General features: G+C 43.6%; 1 protein-coding gene across 2 annotated transcripts in view; it reads left to right on the top strand.

The window, feature by feature from the left end:
• LOC133959365 (complexin-2-like) overlaps window positions 1-11,047 on the top strand; it is a 43,892-nt gene extending 32,845 nt beyond the window's left edge. For both annotated transcript variants that reach the window (XM_062394514.1, XM_062394515.1), the window contains exons 3-4: window positions 2,938-3,116; window positions 7,153-11,047. In XM_062394514.1, coding sequence (XP_062250498.1) covers window positions 2,938-3,116; window positions 7,153-7,347 — 374 coding nt within the window. In that variant the 3' untranslated portion in view covers window positions 7,348-11,047. The remainder of the gene's footprint in view (window positions 1-2,937; window positions 3,117-7,152) is intronic.
• Window positions 11,048-11,351: the final 304 nt, after the last annotated feature.

Genomic DNA, 11,351 nt, shown 5'->3' on the forward strand with positions numbered 1-11,351 from the left:
GGCTCGGCAGCATGTGGAGGAGACGAAGGGGCTCAAGCTGCAAAGAGGTAGAAATCTACATTTCATAAGATGGACCGGGTCTGAAGACGTAGAAGTTTATAAACCTGAACATTGTGGTTTCTAGACAACAACCAGGGGACTGCAAACGACTTCACTACAACTACAAGTTAAATATAATATCTATAATGTAACCCAATTTTAAAGACTCTGCAGGTTTGAGTTAACATTGCAGTATCTGTGGCAGGGCTAATGAGAAGTTGGCAGTAGATCAAGATAGAACCGGAAAGTGTGAAAGTTTCATCTACTAAAGTCTGAGCTCAAACAAGGTATCAAGTTTTAACTTCAAAACGTTTCTCTCGGGCCGAAGAAGAAAACCTTCCCCCTGCAGTGATGGATAGGCACCGCAGGGGGAATGTGCTCCTCAGCTTCTGTGATGACTTCTACTCATGCAACACTTTGGAAATCTCCTCTCGCCGCTGGCAGCAAAGTTTGGAGGAAAGTTTACAATCCCACAGTTCCCACAGTTCTAATTAAGCCGGCAGCAAAGAACCGAAATAATATCTGAGACATTTTCTTGTAAGAGTTGCGGCAAGAAATAAACTTAACAAAGTTCTGCTCTACAAAAGAGTTATTAATAATAAAAGTAAATGGTTCTCGGCGCTTGTATGGAAAGTGTTTGCTGACTACTGACTACTTCGAATGTCAAGAATGAGCACAGACTTAATTTTTTATAAAAATCTATTCTGAAGATACAGAAAATAACACAAATCATTCAATAAAAATATTACTTTGATTGTTTATGGTCACTGGCTGCATTTCATGTATAGAGGTTTGACTCCTACCTCCACCCCCAATGGCTACTTCCTGCCCATCATGTTTCTTAACAAGCTACACACGTCACACTGACACGACAACACAGAGCCTGTCAACATGTCAACGGGTTCAAGTTAAAACATCAACATGTCTGTTTAGTAATTAGCAGCCACCCTAACCCTCCATGTGACCAGGGACTGGGGCTTGTCCTGGTCCATCAGCACAGCGAGTTCGGGCTGCAGCCAAGAACCCCAAGGTCACCTCTGTCTCTTCGGATTCACAGCGGCGGCAGATGGCTGTGCCTTTGAGTTCTTCCTCCACGCAGCCTGTGAGGTGAAGCCCAGATGAGGACGGGACAGGGGCGCTGATAGAGAGAGGAAGTGTTCTGACCTCTTGGGCAGGGAGAGACGGGCGGGTGTATTTCAAATCCGCCCCGGTGCGGTCCAGCAGGTCGGCTTCTCATTAAAATCAATTTCTTTCCTGCGAGTTGGAAGTGAGCGGAGAGCCACTGGTTCAGAAAGCATCGGGGCCACTGTTACAGCACTGGTTTGATTCCAGTCACTGAGCTGGAAAGAAAAGCTAATGCCTGTGGAGTGAGAACGCTCAGGCAGAGGCCCAGTGCAAACCAGGGAGCAGCTCATCATGCAGGCTGACACTCAATATTAGTCCGTGCAACATCCTGATCTGAACTATGCCCTTCCAGGTTTAATGCTCTAAAGAACTACACCAGCATTGGTTCAGGAGTTAAACCCATACCGATCTTACTTTAGAGAGAAGAGATGATGATAATATTTGTGATGGAAGTTCTCTGGATGCTGGTGAAAGGAGAACTCAGGCAGAAGCTGAGAGTTTAATGTGGACGTGATTCCTCAAGGAGAAGGTGGAACAATATGCAAACATCCACAGAGCAAAGCAAGTGTTCCTAAATCACGTTGTGTCCTTACGTCTTCATTTCATTTAGAAAAGAGCATCTGAATTAAGTATGAAAGTCCATGAGCCTAGACACTGTTTTGTTCTGTGGCTCTTTGTCTATCACCTGACCCTGGGTGTTGCTGGGAGAGAGAAGGGAGTGTGTGTGGACTGAGCTCTATCCTCCTGGTGGTGCTGTACAGATGTTTTGTGTGAGGATGATTCACAGTAATGTCACGTAACTCTCCATATAAAGCAGACTGCAAGCTGCAGGCTGACATTTCCCATTAGCAGAAGGCTTTTCATAAATGCCTCACATTTTCTAATAATCAAAGTAAAACATTAAGGCCTCAACTAGAAGAGCAGAGTGCACATCTCCACCAATGGATTCAAACCAGCTGCACCCAGTTTCTAGATTCATACATATCCCTCCTGTTGTTTATGTTTAGTCTCACTTACAATCAAACTAACCATCTAAGAAGTAAGAGACACTGTGTTTTGAAGTACTGTGTTGAGAGGAGACAATCAAATGTCCCTGGAACAGGAGGTGTCAAAACAAAACGTTCACTGTGCAGCGTCCTGTACATTCTACCTGCGTCTGTGGAAGTTGTTTACAGGTTGAACACGAGTCTGTCTGAGTCTGAGTCCTGACAGACGAAGCACTGTTGACTCTGCTCATACTCCAGCATGCGTTTTACACGAAACTCAAAACTCAGAGCATGTCCAACAGGCGGGAGATGAGAGATCAGTGACAGTGTCTGTTTCCTCCTTTCCACAGCACTGCAAACCTTTTGTCCTCCGGTGTTGACCCGAGGTCCAAGTGGACACTTTGCATGAGGATGTAAATTCCTGCTCGGGTCGGCAGAGGCCACAGCGAGCAACACAACGGCAATCAAGAGAATAGCTAATAATTTATCGCAGTGTGTTTTATCTCCGGCTCTTGTTCCCTCTGTTGTCAGACACTTTTGTCTCTGGTTCAGTCGAGGACACATGAAGCTGCTCTTTCTCTGGCCTGAAAGAGGATTTAAAATACAAAGCAACGTCTGCTGAATTATCCAAATCTTAGATCCACTGCGCTCACCCAATGCTTAGAAACAGCCCAGTGGCTGAGATCTGTCACAAGCGATATTACTGTGAAATGCTGTGAGTTGCTGGTTTGAAGATGTCTGCCTCAACCTTGTTTCACTCATCACTTTTGTTTCTCTGTCACCACAGGAGCCACCAAAGACATGGGCAAGATGCTCGGTGGGGAGGAGAAGGCGGAGGACCCGGACGCCCAGAAGAAGGAGGACGAAAGACAGGAGGCACTGAGGCAACAGGAGGAGGAGAGGAAGGCCAAATATGCAAAAATGGAGTCAGAGAGAGAAAACATCCGACAGGGCATCAGAGACAAGGTGAGAACACCTCCATTAAATACTTGGTACAGTGAATAAAAGTGTTGTTTTCGTTTAGTCACCCTCTGTTTTCATTTTGAGGTTCAGACTTCCGGGTAATGATAATTCATTTCTGTTTGCTGCGTGACATGAATCAACTTTAACTCATGACCTCATCTGTGTAAGAGTTGACTTCAAATGGAATTTGGGTCTGACTGACTCGGCTTGGTCTCATCTCTGATTCACGCTTGATCATTAATTAATCTGCACTAAAATGTTAAGCGATCAAAGCATCCGCAGCCTGAAGGGAGAAGTCGCTCTTGACATTTCTAAAAATCCCATTGAATATGTGGCTGTGCTCTGTGAAGGGCCTCCGGGCGGAGCTGCATGTGAGGCTCCTGTGAAACTCTCCTCACTCGATTCTTTAGTTTAGTTCTGCAGCCGCTCTGACAGAAGAGAGCGGCAGCGAGCGGGAGCGATATGACAGCATATCTTTGGAAAGTGTTTGATTACAGCGAGTGGAGAGGGGCTGACTAAGCGTGACTGTCTTCGCTTCAACTGACGCTAGCTTTTGTTGCCGCGGAGCGAGTCTGACAGTGAAGGGGAGACTGAATAAAGCAGATTGCAGAGAGAACAAGACGGAGCAGCATGGGAGGAGAGCACAGAACAAACAAGCGAGCAGGAGGAGATACTCATCGGCCGAGCACTCCGATGTTTTCCATCGTCTGAGGTCAGGGAGGAACATTTCTCCGGTTGTGAACTCAGACTTCTGATTCTCGAGTCTTGTGCAGAAAAAGCTTCCAATTAATAATCCAGGCAGGTTTGATGTGGTTTAGTGGACAATCATCAGCCGTGTCTCCTGTGCTCAGAAGAAACCGGTTAATAATGAAATGTGACGTCCAGACAGATTCAAACGTAGATGTTGAAGTATAGATATTAATGACTCGGTTATTATCGTCAGCATTTCTAGAATCGCTCTCCAGAGCATGAACCTCAGCCAAGGCCCCAACAGTCAAATTAAAACAAGCCTTATAACTCATTATGTATAACAGATACACATTAATGGTAAAGTTACATGTTTCAAATATCAATTTCAGTCCGGAAACCACAATGAAATTACACTGTTTGATACCAGCCTCTAAATATGTCCTCATATTTTCATCAAGATCATGATGTAATGCAAACAAATTCCTGGATCTGCTCCAAAACCTGTCATTTCTGCCAAATCCTGGTAACAACCATACAAATGTAGAAGAAAACACAACAGAGCTTGTTCTTTGAGACGGACTAAAACTCCTAAATTTGAAATGAGTTCTCTTATGTTTTTTGGATAGCGTCGGATCATTGTGTTCTCCTCAAGGAAATATGCAGACACACACATGGATTTTAAGGAATGAAACATCATGTGATAAGTCTGAGGAGAAGAATAAAGCTTCTTTTAAACTGACGGGGGAAGTTAGAAGAGAAGATGGATCCCAAAAGGTTTCATTGGCTGCAGAATGGATTCTTCAAATCAGGAGCAAACCGTTAGAATAAAACCAACAGGAGCAAATCTTTACCAGTCGCACCTCAAACAGCCTCAGTGACTGTCCTCTGGGTTTTAGAAATATCAAAGCTCGACAAAAAAAGGAGGGTTTTGTCGTTGCTGCTGATATTATAAAGCTATATACAGACTTTAATGAATGTATATTTATATTGTATTAATATAAAGAATGACAAATAAAGGTTAAAACACACATGTTTGGTGCCACTGCCCCTCACACACGTCCTCACAGCAGAATTGGACTCTACTCGTCCTCCTTTAAGATATTTATTGCTCCAGAATCACATTAGCTCGAGCCTGGTAGAGCAAACAAAGAGGTCACAGAGGAGTCCGGCTCATTTTCCACATCTCTGCCTCAAGATCAGCCATCACTCAGCCCGTTGACCTTCCTGTGCTCCGCAGACTTATTGATTTTACTCGAACAAGGACCTCACATGCACAAAATACACTTTAAGGAAAACTGAGGACAAACTGGGCAGAAGCTGCAAGAGCCTGGAGTTCAAATCGGAGTTAATATCGTTCCACTCTTCATTTGTTGAGATTCATAAAAGCTTCAGCTTCAATTACGGCTGCATTAGTGGTGAAGCTGGGACAATTGTCTCAAGAGTCCAGACCCAATGATGAAACCAGTGGCTGTAGTGTGTTTTCTAGTTCTCCGTCCATTCGCCTTTTGTTGTGAAGACGATATCTCAACAAAACCTCAAAGGGATTCCTTCAAGCGTGGAGCAAAGGTTCACTCAGACCCACAGATAAACTGATTAGATGATGGTGCTCAAAGGTCAAAGTGATCTCATCTTCTTGTCTCCGTTATCTCACAAAACCCTTTGTTGCCTCTTAAATGGATTATCTGAAGATCTCTGTTCCTTTCTAATGCATCAGGAAACATTCACATGGATTAACTGAACCGATTCAGGAGGTCAAGGGGGGGGGAAGGTGACGCAGCCTCACAAAACATTTATTTGGCCTCTTGAAGAGGATATTTCTTCAAATTCTAATCCATAGTCACTTGGAATCAAAGATGAACTAATCAGAAAATAGTGGTCAAAGGTCGTAGAAACCTTTTAAAGAAGATGTCTGTAGATTGAAACACAGTTGATTGAGTTAACAATTAAACAAATCCAGATGTTTTATACTGGTTCCATTTCACACCAGCAGAGTGAAATCATCAACAAATGAAGTATTGGCTTTTTTACCCGATCCGGCAGTTCTACATTTATTTATTTAATCTCCTTTCGTTCTCATTTACTGAACGAGTGAGGAGAAAATAAGGGAGAATCACCATCAAGGTGCCAGGGAAACAGACCCCCCCCCCAGCAGTTCTCATTCCCTTTAATGTTTTAAATTGCAATTTCGTGCTCTTTCTCCTCTAAACACGCTCTTGATTTAATAAAAGTCTGCTGGGGCCCAGGGAATTGTAAGGTAATCTTCAGCATTGTCCAGCACGCCTGCCGAGTGCCTCTGCCGGTAATTGGTACATAAAATATCCAGCGAGGTGAAATTCGAGGCAGCAGCAGTTAGAGCCCCGGTGTTCACACTCACAAACAAACTCGTTCTGGAAATCTGTAATTGCTGTTCATGCAGGACCCAAAGTTTTTGCACCGTCTTCAGCCCGAGGATAATCTGTGTGAAAGGAAAAGATCTGATTAACTTTGTAAATCATTTCCACCCGATTTGCATGAAACGATCATATCACGACTTAAAGCTGTCACTCAGGTCCCTGCTTTCACAGGAAGTTTCTTCAGGGGAACACTCAGCTTCCTGTTTGCTTGTGAAGTGAGAGATGCTGTTTTCTAAGCTTCTTGTCAAATTGGGAAATTGGAAGTGGTTGAAAAAGGGCACTGCTCTGAAAGGCCAGAGTCACTTTCAGGGTTTGTTCAGCAGAGACATGTAACTGTGGCTTTAAAGCAATAACGAAGCATAAAAGCAACGAGCTTCAGCACAGACATGAATTAAATGTATGTAATAAAGATAAAACTCTTATTTCCACAGTAAAAGAAAGAGCTGAGGTGATCATGTGCTTATTTGCTTTATTGCAGAGAGATGGACGATTAAATACCACTCACATGTAAATGCACTGATTGTGCATCAGGAGGTGATTAAGGGTATAAGTGGGAGAAATAGCCCGGGTGGTTCTATCTCTGGCTCTTCAGGTCGTGGGCATAAACAAGTGGTTCTAATCGTTTTATCTAAACCTCAGCAAGAAATTTAATGAGTGTATTTTCCCCAAATGTAAAATGTTGCTGCCAGCAAACCTGACTCCTGAAATGCACCAGTCAACATAACTGAGATAAAAGATGGTTTTAATAAAACAGGGGTTTCTAACAATAAATCCCACAGAGTGTAACTTCATCCCTAAGTTTTGCCTTTCGAACGCAGTGATGTTAAAGTTATCACGGTTGTGGGTGGTGCTGTGAATCATGTTTAACCCACATATGTAGATTCAAGGTAACACATTAGATTCTGAGCTGTAACATCTCTGTAATAACGTGGTTCCCTGTTGTGTCCCGTGTGCAGTATGGCATCAAGAAGAAGGAGGAGAAGGAGGCCGAGGCGGCGGCTGCGATGGAGCAGGCCTCCGAGGGCAGCCTCACCCGCCCCAAGAAGGCGGTGCCCACCGGCTGCGGCGACGAGGAGGAGGAGGAGAGCATCGTGGACACGGTCATGAAGTTCATCCCGGCCCCGCTCATGGATATGTTCAATAAAAAGTAACAGTGTTTTGCTTGAAATATGAATAACTTCTTACGACGATTCATTTAACCAACTCTGTACCCCCCCCCCCCCCCGCCCCCCCACGACCGAACCTGCAGTCACACTTTTCTTCAGCCCCCCCCCCCACACACACACACACCTCCTTCCCCATTCAGCCAGACTTCTAAGTGTCCTGGGATATTACAACACGTCGTGACTTTGCCTTTGAGTTGAAGTATCTAATCTCGGAGGGTGGAACCTACTTTTGAATCTCTCATACAAAAAATCTTTTATTGATAATCGCAGATTTTAAAAAGTACGTAACAGCCGAGCAGATCCAGCGTCTTCACCTCGAGGCAAACTCAGTGTTCTCTAAATGTCCAGCACTTAGAAGAAAACCAGATATCACCCGTCACCCTCCATCAGTTTAGTTTGTAAATAGACTCGGGTTATAAAAAAAGAGAACTATATATGAGTGAAATATGACGTATAACAAGATGACTAAGAGTATAAGCCATATTTTTAACTTTTAAGAAATTATCCAAATCATATCAAAATTTGATTGAATTTTCCTGTTTTGTGTTTGCTAATATTTGATACATACGATGTATATAAATACATTTCTATTGGTTCTCCATTGTGAGGATTCACCCCATAAGCTGTCAGTCATGTTCTCATTGGTTTACTGTGAACGTGTGCGATGAGCACTGCTGAACAAACATCTGGAAACATCTGCAAAACCAGAAAGTGAAGGAATTCCTATTCATTTATTGATTAAACTTATTTTGAGCACACAGTAAACTGGTGAAGTGAAGTACACACATGGATACCATTTGATTTATTATGAAGAAGCTAAACACATTGATATTTGAGGCAATAACTGGTTTTCCATTTGTAATTGAACGACTTCTTGTCCAGCACGTCCAGTTGGTGAAAACTGACTCCGTGTCTGAAATGTTCTTCCATGGGGAAAACTATAAATATGTTCTCCATCGTTCTCCAGAGATCGTCTCAAACCCGTCAGATGAAAATCTTTCTACAAATTCACTCTTTCTAAATGTTTGTGGTTTAAAAGTTCAGTTTTGTCCTCTGGCAGGTGTCGCTCACTCTGCTTCTGCAACAGGACGTTTGTGTTGACGTTTTCATGATTATTTTGTAAAAGAAAAAAGAAACTTCACAAACACAACTACGTTGTGAACACACTATGTGAACAGACAGTGACAATAGTGCAATATATTGTTCAGTAAATGAGGTTGTCCTGTGTCCGTTGGTTTAACTGATGGGAGTGAAGTCCTGAATCAGCAATAACAGACAATCTTCATTGTTGTGTGTTTTAACTTACCCCTTGATGTGTTAGTGGATGTGAAGGACACACACGCGTGTGTGCATAGTGACGGTGACGTGTTTGTGGCTCCCACATGTTGGATCATAACAGAGAAAAGGGAGAAGGCGGGACCGTTTGTTTCATGTTGTCAAAGTTCAGTCACGTCACAGAACAGCGAGCGCAAAGCAGATTTGTGTTTCAGACTCACAAACCCAGAGGGGATCAAACTGCAGGTTTCCAGAGGCAGACATTAACACAAACGTGCTCCATGACCGTGAGACACAAACCGTCCACCTGTGGGCCGGCGTCCAGCTTGTCCCGCAGGTGGACACGTGTAATGGCACAAATCTAAAGGAGGGTCATCGGAGGATAAAGTCTACTTTCTCTCCACAGGCCTTGTTTCTCTCTCTCCTTCATTCCACAGTGTCTTGTTGAAACATTCCAGATATTTCAGACATTCCACCAGACTTGAGCTGGAAACACACAAACTCGGAAATCCTGTCGATGTTAGCGTCCGAGTAGAAAAACAATGAAGGATGTAACATTTGATGTTGTGAAAAATAGAAACTAGAGTGAATCAAATATATACACAGAGATTCATCACATGATTCAAAAGAGAAGAAATCCCCCCCACTGAGTCAAAGCTAAATGTGCTACACTAGCCGTGATCAGTTTGCCTTGTGATGAGTTTTGTTATGAAACGTCTTTGTGATTCGCACAGTACCTGTAAGTGTATTTAAGGTTTTTCTAAACTCTTTTGCCACATTCTGACTGTTTTTACTGATATAGACAAAAACAAAGTTACACTTATCCAGACGAGGGAGGTTTAGCTTTTTGTTTCGGCCGCTTTGTGACCTCGGTAATCACGATGAGAATATATTTAAAAAGACTTCCGGTGACTGTGTGTGGTAGGGTCGCCTGTAGAGCACGTTTACTGACCGTCCTGTGCTTTTAATGAGCTGCCTTCGCTAGTTTAAACAGCGTGTTAGCACATAGTTTGCATTCGAGGATTACGGACCGTTCATCACCACCGTGCATCAGAGCATTATCCAATCAAACCAAAGAATAGTGCTGGTAGACGTAGGCAAGTACCGTCGTTCTCATTTCATCTCTGCATCGTGTGTTTATTCTCAGGTAATCGAGCTTTAAGTTGAAATAGACGTTTGAACCGTATTTAGGCAGTTTTTCCTTGAACCGTTGTGATTCATGAATGTCGTATCTTTATCGTTTTGGTCCGAGAATTCTCCAGAAAGCTACAATTACTGCCCCTGTACAGGACTTTCATCAGCGTGTGTGTTCAAGCGAGTCTTTTTTCCAAACCGGTGTGCGCTGAAAACCCCCCCCCGATCATCCTCCGCATCCCGTTCAGCCACCGTCAACACAAACCCCCCCCCCCCCTTCATCATCACCTCGTAAACGCCAGTTGACCGCGTTCCAAACGGCTTCAGACACCACTGCCCCGTGACCGATAGCGTGTCGTCTCATAGAAGTCGCCCACTTCGGTTCGGAGTCACACGTTTGATGTGATTTAAAAAAAAAAATTACAAATAATGATACTGCCTGAAAAAATACACCACTCTCGATGTGACTTGAATGTACCTGTCCGATGTTTCTCTCTCTCTCTCTCTCTCTCTCTCTCTCTCCTTGCGTCCCTCTGTTCTCCGTTCTGTGCGTGTTGAGAAGATTCTTTCGCGGGTGCAGTGATTTTCTCCTTCTCGTCTGTAGCCGGTCTCGTTTCCGTCTGGTTTGGTATTTTGAAAAAAATAAAAATAAACAAAAAAAAACACACACACACAAAAAAAAATAAACAATGTTGATTTGGTGCATTTTTTTCTACTGCGAAATCTTCTCCTTCCCCCCCCCCCCCCCCCCCCTTGTCTCCCCTTCTCTGCCCCTCTCTCTATCTTCCTATTTGTTGACAAAAATGTATGCATGCTTATGGTGTGCGATGTAGGCCAGGTTGTTGATATACTCGTTGCGTGTCCTCTGTGTGTTTTCCACCTGTTAGCCTCACTGCATGCCATTAGACAGAGATTTCAGTCTGTAACTTTCCTGCAAAAAATGGAATCACCGAACACACTCTGAGAATAAAGTGATTTCATATAATTTTTTCCATCGTCCTCGTGTTTCCTGCATTCAAAGACACTTCCTGGCTGCTGCTGCTGCCTCTGTGTGGAACATAGAAGTTCTGGTAAAAACATCTGGAAGCAGACGTGCAGTGTGTTTCTGGTTCGAGGAGGCCACTGGTGAGGCTGACCCTCGACCTGCAGTCGTGTCAAAACCTTGCATGGCGCTCGTTACGGGAGTTATGTGCAAAGACCTTGGATGTATATATATCACATGTGACTGTTTCTTTCAACATCTCTTCAATAAAAGCAAAAAGGGCTGTAAACAGAATGCACTGTGTGGTTCAAGTCGTGATTGGAGGGGTTGGATCAGGTGATCGAGTGGCAGCGAACCTTTCACATCACACCGATCCTCAACGCCAGGATTAGAGACTCGGTTTTAATTCCAGCCGGAGAAGGAGGGCGACATTCAAACTGAATTAATCGATCACGACCCTTTGACATGTTTTTAATAGCTTGTCAGAGATTTGGATTATAAATGAGGTTGTTCAACACACACAGTGCAAAAGCATTCGCTGTATTTCAGCTAGAAAATGTCACTTTTAAAGGTTGGCAGCTTTGACATTGTTACCTGC

Source organism: Platichthys flesus, chromosome 8 (assembly GCF_949316205.1).
Source record: "Platichthys flesus chromosome 8, fPlaFle2.1, whole genome shotgun sequence".
Classification (NCBI taxonomy): Eukaryota; Metazoa; Chordata; class Actinopteri; order Pleuronectiformes; family Pleuronectidae; genus Platichthys; species Platichthys flesus.